Source organism: Populus trichocarpa, chromosome 9 (genome assembly GCF_000002775.5).
Source record: "Populus trichocarpa isolate Nisqually-1 chromosome 9, P.trichocarpa_v4.1, whole genome shotgun sequence".
NCBI classification, from domain to species: Eukaryota; Viridiplantae; Streptophyta; class Magnoliopsida; order Malpighiales; family Salicaceae; genus Populus; species Populus trichocarpa.
Window position 1 is genome coordinate 9,349,350 of NC_037293.2, and position 20,031 is coordinate 9,369,380.

Here is a 20,031-nt window from a genome sequence, read left to right on the forward strand (position 1 = left end):
TTATAAACCAATCAAATTCATGTCGAACATAACAATTTCTCTTTTTGTTCTTATATTGTCTGACATGGGATATAAACTGTTCAGCTTTTGAGGCTAGCATTCAAATTCAACCCTTAAATGATCTAAAAGAATGTTCAAGCTAAACGTGGATCCGTTGATTTAGGATCAGACAGCAAGACCCATTTTAAGATGAATTTATCTATTTACAAACATAACTAGTGAGAAGTTGGAGGATGTAGGAAAAAAGAAACTGGTAGAAATCGAGTGATCAAGCAGCAGGCATAGATGTGGAAATGACTACATATGACAAGTACTGGAGCCCATCCTGGATTTTGCTCACTGCAGTGGTCCGGTCAGTGCGGAGAAGTTCAGAGAAGGCATTGACTTTGTCCTGAATTGATGATTGTTGGAAGTTTTCATGGGAATCTGCAGTAGCACCGTTTATGGCTGCTGCATAAGCTTCTGCTACATCAGAGATGCCTGGATCAAAATAATAAGCTCAAACTATCAGATAAAATCACCTATCCATATCTTTTTTACCTGTAGACAATGCGCCATGCCACAATGGAAGAAAAAAATATGAATAAAGAAATAGATAGACAATAAATGGAGATATCCTGAAACCCATCATGTGCATGCCACTTGACTGCCATCATTCTAATGAGTCTTGTAATGGTTCGAATAGAACTTACAAGACCAAATATTTCCATTCCTAAGAAAAGACAACAATTAAATAAACCAAGACACCCAGACAACCATTTTCTAAATTACCAACATGATTACATTCTACATGTGCATGCTTCTCTTTTCTAGAAGTCAACTCCATAATATTCTCAGCACAAAAATGCCAGGCTTTCCCTCATATAGCATACCTAAATGATTTTAGTAGGAAGGCCTTTCATTAACAGAACCCGACTGTTATCCAACATGGACAGTTCTTACAAACAATGCATCTGCTCAGTGCTAGATAAGTTTATACATGCCTATTACGAGCAGTGATTTCTTCCAATTGGATGGATTTGAAAAAACTAAAGATTTAAATAACTCGAAAGCAGAAACTTGGAGCATTCATTCTAAATGGCAGAACTTTAGAACTTGTTACATGGGTCAATGATTTCAGGACCAAACCTGAACTGCTAAAAGATTTGGAGGGTCATATCATGTAAAGACCATATCAAGTAGATATTCAATAAGATGCCTAAAATGCTTAAAATAGAGAAAATAGCTATAAGATTAGAGCTGGAAGAGTCTTGTAAATCTACCTGTGATAAAGCTGTTGGAAACTGCTTCCACATATCCTGCCATTGACCGTGCCTTGGTGCGCATCACCTTAGCTTTTTCAACAGAATCTTCAGGCCAGTCAATGTCCACAATATCCCCGTCAGCATCTTCTTGCTGAACTTTGTTAGCATTGGATATGACAGATTTACCAAGCATCAGAAGTTGAGACACTGCCGAACAGCACATTTCAGAGAGTCTCTGCATAGGCATGCATAGTTTATCATATTTTGCCTTCTTCAAACAGTAAACGAAATGTGAACATAGAAAAACAAATAAATAAAAGATATCTCCATACATGGACCCCCTCTGAGTGAAGAGTTTCAAGTCTTCCAGCTGTCCTTTGAATTATGTCATTCACAGCTTGTCCTGCTAAAGCATTTGTGAACCTGTAAATGACAGGAAAAGTTTCAAGGACATGTGTACAACAAAAACTAAAAGAAGTTCAACTACAGCAGACAGCCATATTTCTATTGCTGTAGTTGACAAATGACAACTGTCACCACTCATGATTGGATCTTGTGACATCTGCCTTGCAACCAGTGATTACAATGAAATAACAAAGCTAACATGCAGCGTCAAGTTTAAACACCGATGAGCGAAAAACCAAGGTTGTGTTGTAGAATGTATACAAATCAAAAGACTAAGATAATGAGAAATGGACCAACACTAAATACAGGAAAACAATAGTTCCACTACTGAAAATCCTGGAAACCCAAAAACAGCTTCATAAATAACAGACTTGTGAAGAGAATACAGAGTACATGTTAAATTTCCAAACTGAATACAAAAATCTTGTATGCGTCAAGCAAAATTACCCTGCAGCCATGTCAGCAGCCTTGCTGACGCTTGAATCATGTAAATTTTTCATCTCGTCACTACTTCCCTCAGTTGCAGACTCTATTTTCTTTCCTTTTTCAAACTCTGCAGCATCCATTTCAGTGCTTAAACTAAAAATTTGCTGAACCAGTTTAAGCTTTCCATCATATGCAGACTTCTCTTCTGATGACAATTTAGCCTTTCTGCGGTTAAATAACAGTGCATAATGGTTGGACAATGCCTCCAACTCCTGATAGAATTACAATCCAACACTTTCAATAGTCACTATCAATTCAAACAAATGCAAGTTTCAAGTAAAAGGCTAAAGAAATGACCTCCAACTGTTCTGGACCTCCATATATATAGAAACACCGATCAAATGTCATCTCCTCAAGTAAATGATCCTCATCAGCTCCTTTTTCAGAGTTCTTAGTGTTTTTCTCAACTTCAATACCAGTCTCTGTGATCAGTAGATCCATGGTTTCCTTGCCTACATATTCAAGTACTTGCATTCCCTTTGCTGTAAAAGCTTTTCCAGTCTGCAACGTGATGGCTAGAGTAACCGACAATGAAATTTGGAAAAAATAAAAATAAAAGAGCTAAACAACGGGATTCACGACCTCAAGTAAGGATGGTGCAACTGAACCGGCTGATCCTGGTAAGCTACCTTGCTGAATTGAATCCGCAAGGTTCACAGCAGAATTCTCAAGCCTGAAGAAAGACATGGGAAAAAAAGCACAGAAAGAGAGTGAAAATAAGACACCTGGGTTGAAATATGGGATCTCACAGCAGCTTACCACCCGAGTTACAATTTCCTATTCTCTGTTTTTTTTTTATATAAAAAAATTCAGATAAGTAGAGGGGGTTGGGAGTTCTAAGAGCATACATAAAACAAAAATGTTGCTACCTTTCTTCCAAAATGCGGTGCTCTCACAATTGTACCATTATTTTCCTTTAAATTTCATAGGCCGGTGCAAACTTAGACACCTTTCATGACCTTATCTCATGAAATGTTGTTACCTTTCATGGCATTTTCCTATTGGATCTTATCCTGACCTCATATACTCCTCTTTCCAATGGATGGTTAAGACTAGATATGTAAATGAATCCTTATATGGTTTAGGTTTTTCTTCCAATCAAACCAAAATTTATAATTAATATCGTGCACAAAGATGGAGGCAAGGCTTACAGCCACAGAGACAAAAGCTGAAAAAGGAAACAACACCACCAAAAAGAATCCCCATAGCAGCTCTATTTGTTATTCTCAACTAGTTTCTACATTGAGTTTGGAAAGGAAAGAGACAAGAAAAGTCTGTTAAGCTTTCAGGATTGACCATTAATAAATTTCCCTCAATTACAAATGAGATTTTCAATTGCATAAATAACAAAGTTTAGCTGTGATGATCAAGAACCTTACTTTTGAACCAGATTAGAACCCCCTTTCCATGCACTTCCTAATGCCTGCCAAGCTCCTGAAGCCAAATTCTCCACAGAGTGATCAAGAACCTTCAAGCCCTAAAAATGTTGGGAAAAAATGATACTGCTTGCAGAATTAAACAAGGCAGCTAATATCACAAAAAGATGAATAAGAAATGCACTTCAAGTACCCATGTGCAAATAAAAGACAATTCTGTAAAACAAATATTAGAGCCAGCCAAGTGAAGAAATTCACAAGAATAGAGCTGTAACATGATGAGGCAGAACTTCAAAAGGTGTGATGAAAACGAGAGTGAGGCGATACTTATTAAAATTTGAAACAGATGTCAAGTAAAGGGACTAGAAGCCAAAGCAAGTTATAGAACTTGAAGATGCAAGAAAAAAATAGTTATAACTGTGTCCATTGGAACTGCAATAACACGTCAAATTTGAAACAGCAATGTGCAAGTAACTTGCCTGGCCAAGGATGGAATCCTCACTTGCTTTTTCCAATTTCTCCAAAGTAGATTTCCGAAGCTTGTCATCTTCAGTTTCCTCACCTTTGGTTTCCTTATCACTTGCAGATTCTTCTTCCTCTGGCTCCCCTTTTGAAGATTCTGAGTCCTCAGCAATATTCAAATCTGTGATGCTCTTTGCTGCCTTTTCTGCAACCACAGCAGCCTGCACACGCAGAGGAACTATTAAAAGAAATCCAAGCCAAATCCACCAACAACAATGCAAATGCAAAATAAATAGGACAACATATTGTGAAAAAAAAACAATTCCAAATCCCACCTTTTGCATAATCCCAGTAATTCATAAACAAACACTCAATTGTTCATCAAAAAATTAATCCTTTTGAGCAATCATATCCCAACAGATGGGAAACCAAGTAGAAACCTTGGTGGCTGCATCCAAGTCAGGTTTTATTGAACACGGCACTTAAACATGAAAAACAAAACTTACCTTTCTTTTTCATATTCTTTGAATAGAAAGAAACCCAAAATAGTTTAAAGTTTTTTTTGGTATGAATCGGGGCTTAACGCCCTAAGAAATTAAATTAAAAGTTCAAATGAAGAAACGGGATCAAACGTTGCCGATGAAAACTTCCATTTGCAAACCCGCAAGCAAAACGATTTTAACATATAGCTTTGCCATAAAGTAGATATCTCCATAGAACTTAAAAAGGTGATGAAAAAAAAGGTGTAATATCACAAAGTAGATATTTCCATAGAGGTTAAAAAAAATCACCATCAGTCCAAGATCACATTCACTTGCACAAACAAACTAAAAAACAAAAGTGATCACTAAAATAACTACATTTTCACCGAAAACAGAAAACCTAAATCGAAAAATAAAAAAACAATCAAAATAAAAAAAAAAATCATAAAAAAATACTACTCTAAACTAAAAAAAAAAACATTTTTTCCCATAACAAACCAGATCTAGCACCAAAGAAAACAAATAAATCCAAACCCAGATTTCATTAACCCAAAATGAAAGCAAATACTTAAGGGAGCGAATGACTGAGTGATAAAAAAAAAGAAGACTTACATTGCGAGAGATCTCTTCAGCTTTCTTTTGAAGATCTGATAAAACAGAGAAAGCAGAGAAACCCCACCCTCCCCATCCACTGCTTGTTTGTGATCCCTCATGTTTTTCTTCTTCTTGGGGTTCTTCTTTATCTTCTTTAATTTGAGGGTTTATGCCATCTTCCATTTCAGTATTCTGTATCAATGGACCGGTATTGAAATTCGAAGCTTTACCTTTCTTCTTGTTTTTGAGTTTGAAGTCTTTCTGGTTTTTAAGGTGAGGATCGGTCTGATTCGACGTGGGAATTAAGGAATTGGGCTAAAACGGCAGCGTTTTGTTGAAGTTAAATGGGTATCTGGCGACACGGGTGAAGTATTATAACGACCTGGTTGTTTTTGTTTTTGGATTACAAAAGCGATTTTGAAGGAACTTAATGTTTTTTATCTTTTTAAATTAAATTGTTTCAATATTTTAAAATTGTTTTAATATATTAATATAAAAATAAATGTTAAAAAATAAAAAAAAACTAAATAAACTGTAAATCGGCACTTGACAGTTGACACAGAACCAGACTCGTAAAAGAAGCTTTTCCTCTTCTTCTTTTTCCTCAACTTATTTTTCTCTCTCAAAATATTTGATTTTGGCCCCTTGAAAATTTTGATTTTGCTTTACTAGCCCGTGAGTTAAAAGAAAACAAATGTAGAGTCCATGCAAGGTCTCGGGCAGAAATGTGCAAAGTGGTAAGAATAATTAGCATTATATTTTATTTTTTTTAATCTTCCAAGCTCATGTATCATCGAGTCCTGGGTAGATCGAAATAATTAGTTTAAATTAGTTAATATATTCGCATGATGACGCGGGGTGGGTGTTTTTTCATTTAATTATGTGATAATTAAAATATATATTCTTGGAGAATTTGAGGCACTAAAATGCATGTTAACTAAAGCTACATGGACCAACTCTTAAAAATATGAAGAAAACAAGGGACCAAAATTTAATTTCAATGAAAACTATGGGGATCGAGTATGAAATATGAAAAATAGAGGGACCACAATGAAATTACATTGCATCTACGGAGATCAAATATGGAGAGCATGAATATTAAGGGACCAAAATGCACTTTCACTATCAGATTGAGGTATTACAAGGAAATTTTACTAAAACTACGGGGACAGAATCTAAAACACTCAAGTATTGAGGGGCCAAAATGGACTTTCACTATTTAATTGAACAAGTTCATTCTCTTTCAGTTTTCACCAAAACTACAGGGACCAAATCTAGAGAACATGAATATAGAGGGACCAAAATAGACTACAATGAAGTCCATTCTCTTTTAGTTTTCATTGAAATGAAATTACTCCTGTCGAGGCCAAAACTAAAGAACACGAATATTGAGGGACCAACATGGACTTTCACTGCTAACTGAACAGTGAAAGTCCACTCTCCTTTTAGCTTTCACTGAAATGAAAATTCACTGAAACTATAGGGATCAAATCTGGAAACACATGAACACTGAGGGATCACAATGGACTACAGTGAAACTCATTCTCTTTTAGTTTTCACTGAAATTACAGGAACCAACAAATCTGAAAAACATGAATATTGAAAAATCAAAATGGACTTTCACCGTTAATTGAACAGTGAAAGTCCTTTCTTCTTTAGCATGTCAGTATTTTGCTGTGTTGGTTGTGAGTTGCGTTTCTTTTGTTCTGTTCATGCCCATAGTTGAAATCAAATTCCTTGTCTCCTCATAAATTTATCAACTTTCAGTGGTAAAACGCAGTGCCTTCTTTAAGGGACGGTGCCTCTAGATTTCTTGTGAAAACATGGTTGTAAGACCCAACCTTACTTGGATATTGATTGTGAGCTGCGTTTCTTTTGTTCTTCAGAATGATCAAAATCAGAACAAAGAACAATTAAGCCATTACACCACTTCCCAGTTCAGCTTGGAGTGAAGTTATCTTCTGTTTCTTAAACTATTCATTATCTTCATAGCATAACTAGCTAGTCAAAAACTTTAATTCATAGAGATCATCTCCAAATCAAAGAACCTTGGGAACAAAAGCAACACAACCAATTAGGCGTACGAGCTCTCAAGCAACATGACCATGAAGTATTCTGATTTCAAGTTTAGTCAGTTCCTACCTATTTCATCATGAACAAGATCAAGATCAGATACCTGCAGTTGCTGCCTTCTCACTATACCGAGTTAGAGTGAACAAAAGAAGAAGAAGAAGAAGAAAAGGATTCACATTTTGTTGCAATTTTAGCATGAAACTAGTTGGCTAATTGTAATAATTAAAGATTTTTATTTAAATATAATTAAAGAATACAAACACATTCTATGTAAATATATTTCTTCTTAATCAAGTTCAACACAACGTTAAACGATAAGAGCAAGAGAGGTCTGTGAATAAAAAAACCACAGCTGTTCCAAGGAAAAAAAATACACTTCTACGCATATATGAACACACACAAAAAGGAGCCAAATTACAAATTAAATTACTCAAACAATAAAATATCTCTGTTGTTTGCAGCAACCAATGAAACTATTTCAACACAATGGTTCAATATCATAAAAATGAAATTCACGCAAACAATTAAACGTACGTACATGGAGGAGCTTATTGGCAAAACTTTCTCATGGGTTGCATGTGACATCCAACTTTCATCATCTTGATGTTCATTTCAACACCAATTCTGAATGCACAACTATGAGCTTGCGTCCCAGGACCAAGTGCAGCTTGGACGTGGAATGCAGATGCACCAAGCGCACTGACAAGGATCAAAGCATCAGGAATTACAGCCTCCTTGGCAATAAACTTGCTTAAAAGTTCAAAGCTCTGTATTGCTTCAATTTGACATAACCAGTAAATAAGGCAGTCTAAACAATAGATCCTTCTCTCCGACTGGCTCAAAAAGCTTGCAAGCTTCTAGGACCACCAGTCCATTGCAATGCAATTACTCTGCATACTTCATATTCCAACACTAGCATGGTTTTTATTTTTCCAATCTTCAAGTTTCTTAAATCAGCACAAACACTCAAAAAGCTAAGCAAAAGTATTCTCATTCCATTTAACACCATTCTCCCTCGTACAAACAACAACTTCAATGGCTTAACTTGACAACCATTTTGAAAATAACCTGAAATCAATGTATTTCACGAAGCAGAATCATTAAATCTCCTCTCTTCCAATCCAACGATTTCAATTTCACCTTCTGCACAAAATGCTGCCACCATTGCATTCTTCGAAACCAAATAAAATCCCTTTTTTTTTCATATATCTTAAAAAAAAAAAACCCAAGAGCTTCTTTAAAACACCGACATTTATAATTCATGTCAATCAAAGAACCAACCACAAAGTCACTTCCATAACTGCCAGTTTTCACCGTATACGAATGTAATTGCCTCCCATGATTCAAGTTGCATAACTTAGCATAAAAGTTAGCTATATTGTAAGAGTAAACTCATCAATCCCAATCTCACTTCTTCTTCATTTCCATTTCAACAAACAATTCAAGGGCATTCCTTTAATAGCCATCCAAGCTAGCATAACCCAATAACATAAATTGTAAGTGACCAAATCTAACAGGAACAGAATCAAATATGGCCTTCGCTTGTCTTAAGTTTTGAGATTTTACGTGGGCAGATACTATGATGTTCCATGACTTAACGTTTCTTTGAGGCATTCCATCGAACAGTTTCTGGGCTTCATATTCAATGCCCCTTTTCAGAGTATAAGCGCATGAGTCGATTTGAGGTTGCGATTGGTGGCGTAAAACCTGATTATTCACGCAAGGTTGAACAAGTAATTAACAAACAATATGGTTGCCTAGCCTTGATACAAATCAAACAAGAGGCCACACTTGACATTCGAGTCATTTAGTTAATTAGCAGCAGCTGCTACTTGATCAACAACTTGAAAAACATTAATATAACTAGCACAACGGAAGAGAGATTGACTTGGTTCTCGGAAAAACTGCTTGCCAATCCATGCTCCAGTTTGGTTTACAACAACCTACCGTCCCACCACTTCAATTTTGTACTATATTCTATGAACATTAGCATCACCCCATGACTTGTATATCCGGAACAAAACTTTACCAGCAGAATACACAGCTAGGGTTTAGGCATCATCTGCACAAAACAAACTGGCATAAATCACTAGTACTTCCAACTTTAATGAGAAGATGAGGACCGGTCTTTAGAAAAGGTTCAAATACAGAGGTCTAAACCAAGATATGATGAATAATTAGTATATATAGAGAGGAATATGTAGAATTGGTTGCGTCAATTCTGTCATGCAAATCTGTGGTGTTTAATTGATTACCGAAACTTAATCAAACATCTAGCAGTTGCTTCACTTTTAAGTTGTCACTAGAATGGAAGCCTGAAAAAAATGCAATAATCATCTGCTCTTGAAGTATTATATTATTCCATATTGGATATAATTGAAAGAGAAAATATTTTATAATGGGCAACTTTTAGCCAAACAAGAGCATATTACATGCTAGATTGTGATTCAGATATGCAAAGCAAAGGAGCTAGCATATCTAACTCCCAAAGGGAAAGAAAATGATATTGTTTTCAAAATGCTGTTTCACACAACAAATCGTTGGCTATCTTACAAGGAGTAACAAGATTTGATTAACTAAAATCGTTATTAAGGAGGGAAAAAGAGAAAAACTAAAGCAGGTTGGAATTATTGGTGCATGCATGCATATCTTTACAGTGTGTTGTTATCCTTTCTCAGCAGAACATTGCAAATATTCTGTGGAAACGTCTTTCATTATGGCCATCTCAAATAAGGATAATCACATCTTGTAGATAGTTTAAAACGTATCTGATGATTTTCATCTATTTATGACCTTATAATAGCTTGTTCTGCAGCTATAGGAGATCAGCTTCAAGTGGTTTGGCACTAAACAAGAGAAACGAGATGGCAACAAGCAATGGCAGAACCAAGATAACTGCACTTGTTGTCGATGATGATAGAATCATTAAAACCATTCATAGTAAGCTCTTGAGTAAGTTGGGAATCGAAAACCAGGTTGCTGCCAATGGAGAGGAAGCTGTTGACCTCCATTGTTCAGGCAAAAAGTTTGACCTCATTGTGATGGACAGGGACATGCCTATCATGAATGGGATTGAGGTATATCGAATATTAACCATTCAATATTAAGTACAATACATTTTTTTAGCATGATTTCATTCCTGGGGGATTTAACCAAACTCTTGTTTCACAGTTTCAAAGCAATTTCATAGTATCAAAGCAAAGTTACAAAACATTTCTTCTCTTCTTTATGGCAGGCAACAAGGGAACTCCGTGCCCTGGGCATACGTAGCATTATTGTAGGCGTATCAACACGTTCCCTCGAGCAAGAAATACAAGAATTTATGGATGCTGGCCTAGATGATTATCAGGAGAAGCCTTTGACAAGTTCTAAGGTCATCTCCATCCTCCATAAGATCAACCACAATAGCTGATCTATACCAAAAAGAAAAGGCACAGTAGCTGATAAATTTCCTAGACTAGGACAAAAAGGAACTAACCTTTTTTATGTTACCTATAACAAGGATATAGAGCACAATGGTTCGATTTTCTTGCTTCCATGTCTTGTGTTTAGTTTGCTAAGTTTATCCAGCTATGGATGTGGGTGGGTTTGTGTTGTCAGATTATCACTCTCTTGTTGACTGTATCTTGTAACCTGTAATAATCAGTGTAACCTCTAAATTTCCTATTAATAGTATAATGATCTTGTTCACGATCGAAGATAAATTTTTACTTACAAGGATTTCATATATATCAAAGAAACTGAACTTATGTGTTGAAATGTTTACTGGAGAACAATGTATATATATGTAGTTGAACATCTATTAATGATCAGTCTCTATTCTTCGATAGACTACGATTAAACTGAAAGGCACCCTGCAGGATGATCTAGAAACTTAACCAGCCATCAATTATTATGGTTTAGGAAGAGGAGTCCATTTTACTCCAAAAGGCAGGCGTTTCGAGGATCGAATGATGCAGATGCTTCAGGAAATGAAGACCAGGATTATTATTTTTTTCTTTGCTTACGTTTGCACTTCGATTTCAGTCTGAAAATGAGGTTACATATATGTCAGAGAAATTGTCAAAATTACAATCAAAATGCAAGAAAAAGCATTGGTGAATTGGCTATGATCTTTCATTCCACTGGAATACCTTGCATGAAACTCTGATGGCATACACACCAAGTACAAAAACCAGTCATGTGGCATTGACAGGAAAAAAAAATTATGTTATTCTCTTCTGTATATCAGATCCTTGAAAATGTAGTTTACAAGCAAATCATTGTCACTGTCAAGGTAGCAACATATTGTTCCAGTTCCTCGGTTTTTGCTTAGATATGATAGAGAAAGAGAGAAAATGAAAGAGACATATCTCCGGTAACGTAACCAACAAGAACTTCCATTCCATGAAGAGGGGGAAAAAACGTTATATTTTCTGATCAAGAAGTTGAAGTACCCAAGTTTATTTTCAGCGGCGTACATTAGCCTTTCGGAATTACAAACAATGGTCATGTATACTAATTAGTAGCCTGGGAACGTTGGTGGAGGTGGTGATGCATATTGGAATCCGAGGTTTGGTGGAAGGATGAAGTCTTCTTCCGGGGGAGGTGGAGGAGGAGATACAATTACTGGTGGTGGAGAGAAAACTGGAGGTGGAGGTGATCTAATTGGTGGTGGTGGAGAGTGAAGTGGTGGTGAAGGGGAGTGTATGGGTGGTGTAGGAGAATGAACTGGTGGTGGGGGGGAGTTTACGGGTGGTGGAGGGAGAGACTGCACGGGTGGCGGGGGTGAGTTTACAGGTGGTGGATGGGAGTGTATGGGTGATGTAGGAGAATGAACCGGTGGTGGTGGGGAGTGCACGGGTGGCAGGGGTGAGTTTACAGGTGGTGGAGGGAGAGATTGCACGGGTGGCGGGGGTGAGTGTATAGGTGGTGGAGGGGGTGAGTGCACTGGTGGTGGGGGTGATTGTATCGGCGGTGGGGGAGAGTGCACTGGTGGTGGCGGTGAATGTACTGGCGGAGGGGGAGAGTAAACTGGTGGTGGAGGGGGTGAGTGTAAAGGTGGTGGGGGAGAGTGCACTGGTGGTGGGGGTGATTGTACCAGCGGTGGGGGAGAGTACACTGGTGGTGGCGGTGAATGTACTGGCGGAGGGGGAGAGTAAACTGGTGGTGGAGGGGGTGAGTGTACAGGTGGTGGGGGAGAGTGCACTGGTGGTGGGAATGATTGTACTGGCGGTGGGGGAGAGTGCACTGGTGGTGGCGGTGAATGTACTGGCGGAGGGGGAGAGTAAACTAGTGGTGGAGGGGAATAGATAGGTGGTGGTGGTGAATGCACAGGGGGTGGTGGGGGAGAGTGTACAGGTGGTGGTGGGAAATGAATTGATGGTGGGGGTGAATGTGCTGGTGGTGGAAGTGAATAGACTAGAGGGGGTAGGGATTGTGATGATGGTGGAGGTGAGTGAACTAGAAGTTGAGGAGAGTGATGATTTACAATTGGTGTTTCTGGTTGTAGTGGAGGTGAGTGAACCAAAGGTAAAGGAGAATGATGATTTACTATTGGTATTTCTGGTTGTGGTGATGGTTCTGGTGTCTCGGGCTTTACTGAAGGCATTAGTGATGGTGGTGGTCCATAATGCCCACCAAGTTCTAGGTTATATGAATTAGGTGATGGTGTAGAATTAGGTGATGGAGGCATGGGTTTCTCTGAAGTTGATGGACTAAATGAGGATGATGGTGGTATAGCAATCTCAGATGATGGTGGTGGTGTCTTGTCATGCCTAATTGATGAATTATCAAATGAATCAGGTGACGGTGCAGATTTTGGTGATGGTGGTGTATCGTCATGCCCACCAGGTCGTAAATTATATGAATCAGGTGATGGAGCAAACTCTGATGATGGTGGTATATGTTTCTCCGATGTTGGTGGACTAATTAAGGGTGATGGTGGTATAGATATCTCAGATGATGGTGGTGGTGTCTTGTCGTGCCCAATTGGTGAATTATTAAATGGATCAGGTGATTGTGCGGACTCTGGTGATGTTGGTGTCTCATCATGCCCATTCGGTGAATTATTAAATGGATCCGGTGACGGCTCTGGTGATGGTGGTATCTCGTCGTGCCCATCTGGTGAATTATTGAATGGATCGGGTGACAGTGCAGACTCCGATGATTGTGGTGTCTCATCGTGCCCATCTGGTGAATTATTAAATGGATCGGGTGACGGTGCAGACTCCGGTGATTGTGACGGTGCAGACTCCGGTGATAGCGGTGTCTCGTCGTGCCCATCTGGTGAATTATTGAATGGATTGGGTGACGGTGCAGACTCCGGTGATAGCGGTGTCTCGTTATGCCCATCTGGTGAATTATTGAATGGATCGGGTGACGGTGCAGACTCCGGTGATGGTGGTGTCTCATTGTGCCCAACTGGTGAATTATTAAATGGATTGGGTGACGGTGCAGATTTTGGTGATGGCAGTGTCTCGCCATGCCCACCAGGTCCTGGATTGTATGGGTCAGATGATGGGGTAGATGGACTTGATGAAGATGGTGGTGAGGATATCTCCGGAGTTGAAGGACTAATTGATAAAGATGGTGGTAAGGATACCTCTGGTGTTGATGGACTAATTGGTTCAACTGGAGCCAGCGGTAACTTAGGTTCTGGTTTTGGTAATTCTGGTGTTTGAGGGGCAGGGATTGGTGATGATGGTGTTGGAGTAGAAGTAGATTTAGGTGGAGATGGGATTTGTTTATGTTCTGGAGTAGGTGGTGTGGGTTGTGGTTTTGGATGGGGGTTTGAAGAACCTCCTCCTCCAGAACACTTGTCCTTGCTGCAATCCACAGGTCGGCTCACCACTGGGTAACATGTCCTGGCTGACTTCTGCTTTGGCCTGTCAGACAGGCAATTGCTGGTATCATCCAACACGGTGTCCTTCCTTGATGGAGGCACGCAAGCTTGAGCCTCCCCCTTGAAGTAGTTATACGAGAATGTGAAGTTCGTCAAGCTTGACAACCTACAAATGTTCTCAGGCACAAATCCTGTCAGCTTGTTGTCTGCAAGATCCAAGAGTTCAACCTTCTTTAGCCCTGCAAAGCTGGACGGCAAGATTCCTGTGAACCCATTGTGGCTGGCATCAAACACAGTCACATTACCAAGCAGCCCAATTTCTGCTGGGAAGCAACCACCAAGATCATTGCCCATAAAGATGACCTCGTTCAAGTTGGTCATCTTGCCGATGCTGTGTGGAATGCAGCCAGTGAATTTGTTGTTCGCAAATGTGACTACAGAAACTGGGGAGTTGCCTATTGTCTCCGGAATGGTGGATGTGAACCGGTTGTCATTCAAGAACAAAGCATCGAGGTCCTTGTTGAAGAGTTCTGGAGGCAAACTACCTTCGAAATCATTGAATCTGATGTCAAGATACTTGAGGCTTGGCAAGGTTAAAACAACAGAAGGGAAGTCACCAACAAAGCGGTTGTTGCTGACATCAAACTCGTACATGAGTGTGAGCTTGGAAAAGCTCTTGGGGATGATTCCACAAAACCTGTTAGAGTTAATGTGGAACAATGCAACATCTGTCAAAAGCCCCAATTCAGCTGGAAGGTACCCAGCAATATCAGCACCGTTAAGATCAACACCTGCCATAACGCTTAGACCAGAGTCGTCAAGAGCCGGTGCACAAAACACACCATTATAAGCACACACATCGGCGCCAACCCAATTGCCAGTTGTATTAAACGGGTCGGAGTACATTGCCTTTTTCCAGGCCTGGAGACCAATATATGCCCTCCTGAGCCTTTGGTTTGCAAAGGTTTCTTTCACATCCACCTCATACTCAAAATCATCTGGAAGTTCACCATTTTCATGTAATGTCAATAGCTGGCGACGAGCAATAGAAGATGCTTCAGCATCAGTTAAGGCAAGAGAGAAGTTTGAGAAAGAAGATAAGAGAAAGGAAAAAAAGAAAAAGCAGCCCAAGACTCTGAGAGGTTCAGCCATTACTGACTACCTTGGAAGTCCCAAGGCTGCTTATAGGAGGGAATGAATGTGAGAAGGATGTTATATCAAGGAGAAGAAAGGAAAGGTTTGACAGCCATTGAGAGGTTGTGGAAAGAGATCTCCAGTTTTAGGCACCCGAAATTTGTGCAGTTTATTGACACCATAGGAATTTGGCTGCACCTCTAATATTAGAGCATAGGTTTTGCTTGGATTGTGGGGAACATGACTCGATGAAACTAAACTAAGAATAACTAAAAAACTACCAATTGACCGTATCAATCTGTAACTAATCTCTGGTACCAAAATAACACCTTAAATACTGGAGAAGAACCATTTTGGAGAATAACAGGTGTCACCATCTTCATCTACGTTATTTTTATAGTAACAATGGATCTTTGTGTGGTGCCTGTGGTATTTCAGATAGGTTTATTGGTAGATGATGTGAGGAACTAGTAAGAGTTCGATCCCTTCGCCACCACGGACGCGAGAATCTCTTTTCGAATTAACATGTTTATTTTCTTTTTCTGTCTGATGATGAGAGAAAAAAAATACCTCTCTTCCTCCACGTGCTGTCATGGAAAGCAATGTTATGGCTTCTTACTTTCCTCCGAGCTGCACTAAGGCTGTTAGGATTGGGAAAGAAAGCAAGATTGACATAGTAGCGATAGGAAAGGTAAGAGCACAACCCTATAGTTTGCATCAAATGTGTTGCAAGAGCTATTTTGGAGTGGCATTGTTCCCTGTATTCCATCTTCTTTGGGCACACACTAGTATATGCATATATACATAAAACAGATAATAAAGGTTCAATGCAAAACTGAAAAAACTACAGTTTATTGGAAAATCCAACTCCACAAAAAGATAACACTTTCATTCGCACCCATTAATACTCAAAAACTTGCAAAAATATTTAAGAACAACAAAAAATAATAACTTCTTCTTAACCCGTGAAACACATTTTTACAAAATTTGCAGACATTGAATGTTGCAAACAGATTTTCTCTAGCACTAAGAACTTCCCATGACACAACCTGAAGAAACGACAAACGACGATCAGATAAAAATCCCAGAGCATATAAACACCATATGAAGTATCATCTATAGAAATTTCACATATTCACACCACATCCATGTATACAAGGTATGCAAAGAAGCAACCGAGCACAGGCATGCAACACGACACAGCTTGTTTATCAATCTGTTTCGTGGTCCGGAGCAGGAGAGTACCAAGCAGGGAACCTTCCTTTAGTTCTAAGCATTCTAGTAAATGGTGAATCCGGCATTCTAGCTCTTTCTTCCTCTTCAAGCTCCTGCAGCGATTTTGGCAAACCATCTGGTATTGGACACAGTCTCTCTCTTTCTTTCATCACATTCGGTGGTGCCGCCATACTGAAAGCTTTCTTTTTCCCTTTGTTCATTGATGAAATTCCATGTAAGCACCCAATTAATGACTTAACACCACCAGATTGGATAATTAGCCTCACTACATCCTCTTTCGGTGACTCTCTCTGCAGCGCATCACAACTTGTTAAGACTTTACTTAATGGTTCTCAAGTACTTGATACATATTGGATTTTCTCTCATTTTTAAGTTTATCCCTCAACTTTTAACAGAACATATCAGTATTGATAAACTGATTCTTAGCAAGCCAACGAACCAGCTCAATCAAATTGGAATCAGTTTAACTAGTTGGCTGCTTGTGTTAAGATTAGTTATTGAATTAATACAGCAACAACAACCAAGCCTCCATCCCAAATTAATTGGGTCGCCAATATGGATCCTTATATGCCATTACACGGCGATCATATACCAAACTCACCTCAATATCAAGAGATTAATATAACTGAAACTTGTAATTCAAATCTTCCCTTTCACTCTATTTTCAATGATCAATGCTATAAGTAACTTACTTCAAGATCTTTCAGTTCAAAATAAGCTCTCCAGCAGCTATAAGAATCATCCCCTTCAAGGGTTGAACAATAATCTGCATACAAAAACACCATATTTACACTGTTGGCATCACTAATAGCCAAAATCAATAAAAAAGCTTCAAACTAACAAATTCAAATATTTCAACATAAGTAACAGAACCTCATTAAAATCAAGAAAACAGCCCATGTGATATAAAACATACAAGATTCCAATCAAGAAACGAACGACACTTGAAGAAAATCATTGCATCACATAAAAAAAATCGGAAGATCGAAACTTAAATATAAAAGAAACACAAAATCATCATGTCATGGTCTTTAGAGAATCATAAATCAAAAAAATTGTAAGAGATCAAGTTTAAAACATTTACCAGCAAGTTCGTTCTCGGATTTTTGAATCAGGGGTAGTGACTTAACAGCTCGCTCAATCTTGGTTCGGCTAAAGGGATCGAGTTTAGGAATATTTAAAGCATCATCGCTTCTTGAAGAAGAACAAGTAATGGTAGAAGAAACAACTCTCTTGCTTGAACGATTAACATCTCGGGCCTCTATGAGTAAAGGAGATGGAAATGAACGTAAGAGAAGTGATTTTATCATCGTATCAAAACAACACTGTCTCTTGGTTTCTTGGTTGTAATTTTGGATCACTGAGTGTTTTAGATAAGGCTTGAGAGACAGAATTATGGGATGAAAGAGTGCTAAATACTGTGGATTGTGGAACAAGGGAAGAGTGATGATGATCTACATGGTGGTGTCCTTACTCGCAGTTTTGTTTCTGTTTAGTCCTTTTACTGTTTTTTATACGAATATCATCCATCTTCTTCTTATTTTTATAATCAAGTAGTGTTTGTTTTTGCAATTTCACTGTATTTTTTTAAAAAAATTAAATTGTTTTTAATTTTTTTAATGTAATAATATCATAAATAAATTTTAAAAAATAAAAATATATATTATTTTGATATATTTTAAAATAAAAAATATTTTTAAAAATAATTTTTAGCACAATTTCAAACAGTTGTTAATACTTAATACCATATTCCAGCCACTCACATTAGCTAGTAAAAAGATTGTTAATATATACTCCTTTCTTCTAAAAATAAAAACTATCCTTTATATTTTCGTTATAAATATTGAAAAGGTTTTTTATTGTAAAATATTTGAAAGAATTAAATATCTTATTACCCCTGGCACTTCACACCTTTCCTTGATTACATTTAACTTTGATAGTAGAATAAAAATAGAAAAAATAGATGAATTTACACCATAATTATTTTTTGTATAAAGTATATGTTAATAGTATGAACTATATTTATTTTCACGACAAGTGATAAAATCAAGAAATTTATATTAAATCAATAGAAATTTTTTTTAATTTGGACCCAATAACAGTGATATATTTTCAATTTTCAATCAGTTGAAATTGAAAGAAGAAATATATTAGTATGAAATAAAGTTTAAGGGATGAAATTAATATAAAAACTATTAAGGGAATCGTAATAGGTAAATTTAAGAGTAGGGGGACCAAATACACCAATAGCCGTGAAAAGTGCAGTGGAAGGGACCTTGCCTTAAGTGGATAAGGATTAGATTTTTTTAGTAGTAGTAGTATACTTTTTTGGAGATATTTTTATTGCAGTGAAAGAGACGGGGAAGTGGCCGTTTGATTGGTGATAGAAGAAAGTTTTTGCCGTTGATTTAGATGACTTTATTGTTGACTGGAATTTAAACCAGGTGCAAGAACTAGAAGCGGCGCACGCTGGTTTTTTTCAACAGTTAGCGAAACGCGGCGTGGTGTGCCGATCAGTGAGCAGGAAAAGTCTTTACTCTTTCGTATATTCTGTCGTTTGTTTATTTTTGCAAGGGCGATTGACACGTGGTCACACTGATTTCCTTTTTCTTTTTTTGTTTTTAAATTACGAGAAAAGAAAATTCTATTCACTTGGTTGAATTATGACAGTCAAGATGGTTAAAAGTGTTTTTTTAAAATAAAATAAAATAAAATTTTTTTAATTTTAAAAAATTATTTTTAATATTAATATATTAAAATATCTAAAAATATAAAAGAATTATTTAAAAAACAAATTCAAAATTCATGTAAACTCAATTTACATCCCATTACCAAACACTCTGGCGTCATTTTTGTTATAAATATTAATGAGATTGGGATATTCTAGATGCATGTAGAGTGATTCCAAGTTTGTAAATTTGCTATTTTATGATTTTAGATGTTATATTTTTCTTGGATAATTTTAGGTTTTAGAAAAGAAGCTAAACAATACCTTCTGTGACTGCTAAAGTAGAAATTCGGAGATGCCAAAAGAATTATTTAAAAAACAAATTTAAAATTCATGTAAACTCAATTTACATCCCATTACCAAACACTCTAGCGTCATTTTTGTTATAAATATTAATGAGACTGGGATATTCTAGATGCATGTAGAGTGATTCCAAGTTTGTAAATTTGTTATTTTATGATTTTAGATGTCATATTTTTCTTAGATAATTTTAGGTTTTAGAAAAGAAGCCAAACAATACCTTCTGTGACTGCTAAGGTAGAAATTCGGAGATGCCAAAAGAATTATTTAAAAAACAAATTTAAAATTCATTTAAACTCAATTTACATCCCATTACCAAACACTCTAGCGTCATTTTTGTTATAAATATTAATGAGACTGGGATATTCTAGATGCATGTAGAGTGATTCCAAGTTTGTAAATTTGTTATTTTATGATTTTAGATGTCATATTTTTCTTGGATAATTTTAGGTTTTAGAAAAGAAGCCAAACAATACCTTCTGTGACTGCTAAGGTAGAAATTCGGAGATGCCATTAGACCATCGTGATCATGTTGTAAATCAACATCTTTTATATTTTACTAGACGAAAAGGTTGGACCAAATTTTTTTTACAGGGAAAATAGTTCAAGAAACACTTGTGTTATTTAAAAAAAAATAAACTTGATAACTTGGTTAAATTTTAATTATTTTGATAATATAATAAAATTA

The 20,031-nt window shown here is 37.2% G+C and overlaps 4 protein-coding genes and 1 long non-coding RNA gene across 7 annotated transcripts; 1 reads left to right on the forward strand and 4 right to left on the reverse strand.

Moving 5' to 3' along the window:
* Positions 1 to 16: 16 nt before the first annotated feature.
* On the reverse strand, positions 17 to 5,426 carry LOC7457514 (uncharacterized). The gene is made up of 9 exons (XM_002313045.4): positions 5,068 to 5,426; positions 3,991 to 4,194; positions 3,515 to 3,612; positions 2,718 to 2,808; positions 2,433 to 2,636; positions 2,097 to 2,347; positions 1,577 to 1,667; positions 1,263 to 1,479; positions 17 to 480 (listed from the first exon to the last, which is right to left on the reverse strand). The coding sequence occupies exons 1-9, from the start codon at positions 5,230 to 5,232 to the stop codon at positions 269 to 271; spliced, it is 1,533 nt and encodes a 510-aa protein (XP_002313081.1). The 5' UTR covers positions 5,233 to 5,426; the 3' UTR covers positions 17 to 268.
* A 3,423-nt stretch (positions 5,427 to 8,849) lies between these two features.
* On the reverse strand, positions 8,850 to 9,634 carry LOC127905757 (uncharacterized). Its single transcript, XR_008060089.1, has 2 exons — positions 9,378 to 9,634; positions 8,850 to 9,184 (listed from the first exon to the last, which is right to left on the reverse strand). It is a non-coding gene; the product is annotated as an uncharacterized LOC127905757 (long non-coding RNA).
* Positions 9,635 to 9,986: 352 nt separating this feature from the next.
* Positions 9,987 to 10,534, forward strand: LOC7456412 (two-component response regulator 24). Its single transcript, XM_002313797.1, has 2 exons — positions 9,987 to 10,199; positions 10,358 to 10,534. Exons 1-2 carry the CDS (start codon positions 9,987 to 9,989, stop codon positions 10,532 to 10,534), a joined length of 390 nt encoding a protein of 129 aa, XP_002313833.1.
* Positions 10,535 to 11,216: 682 nt separating this feature from the next.
* LOC18102123 (pollen-specific leucine-rich repeat extensin-like protein 3) lies at positions 11,217 to 15,764 on the reverse strand. Of its 3 annotated transcripts, none has more exons than XM_052455758.1 (2): positions 13,597 to 15,764; positions 11,217 to 12,954 (listed from the first exon to the last, which is right to left on the reverse strand). In XM_052455758.1, exons 1-2 carry the CDS (start codon positions 15,095 to 15,097, stop codon positions 11,624 to 11,626), a joined length of 2,832 nt encoding a protein of 943 aa, XP_052311718.1. In that variant the 5' UTR covers positions 15,098 to 15,764; the 3' UTR covers positions 11,217 to 11,623. The 3 variants fall into 3 exon arrangements, with proteins under 3 accessions (XP_052311718.1, XP_052311717.1, XP_024464719.2); XM_052455757.1 differs by having other exon boundaries at positions 11,217 to 12,162; positions 12,292 to 15,764; XM_024608951.2 differs by having other exon boundaries at positions 11,217 to 15,764.
* A 151-nt stretch (positions 15,765 to 15,915) lies between these two features.
* LOC7457513 (CCG-binding protein 1) lies at positions 15,916 to 17,732 on the reverse strand. The gene is made up of 3 exons (XM_002313043.3): positions 17,400 to 17,732; positions 17,008 to 17,081; positions 15,916 to 16,605 (listed from the first exon to the last, which is right to left on the reverse strand). The coding sequence occupies exons 1-3, from the start codon at positions 17,623 to 17,625 to the stop codon at positions 16,291 to 16,293; spliced, it is 615 nt and encodes a 204-aa protein (XP_002313079.1). The 5' UTR covers positions 17,626 to 17,732; the 3' UTR covers positions 15,916 to 16,290.
* Positions 17,733 to 20,031: the final 2,299 nt, after the last annotated feature.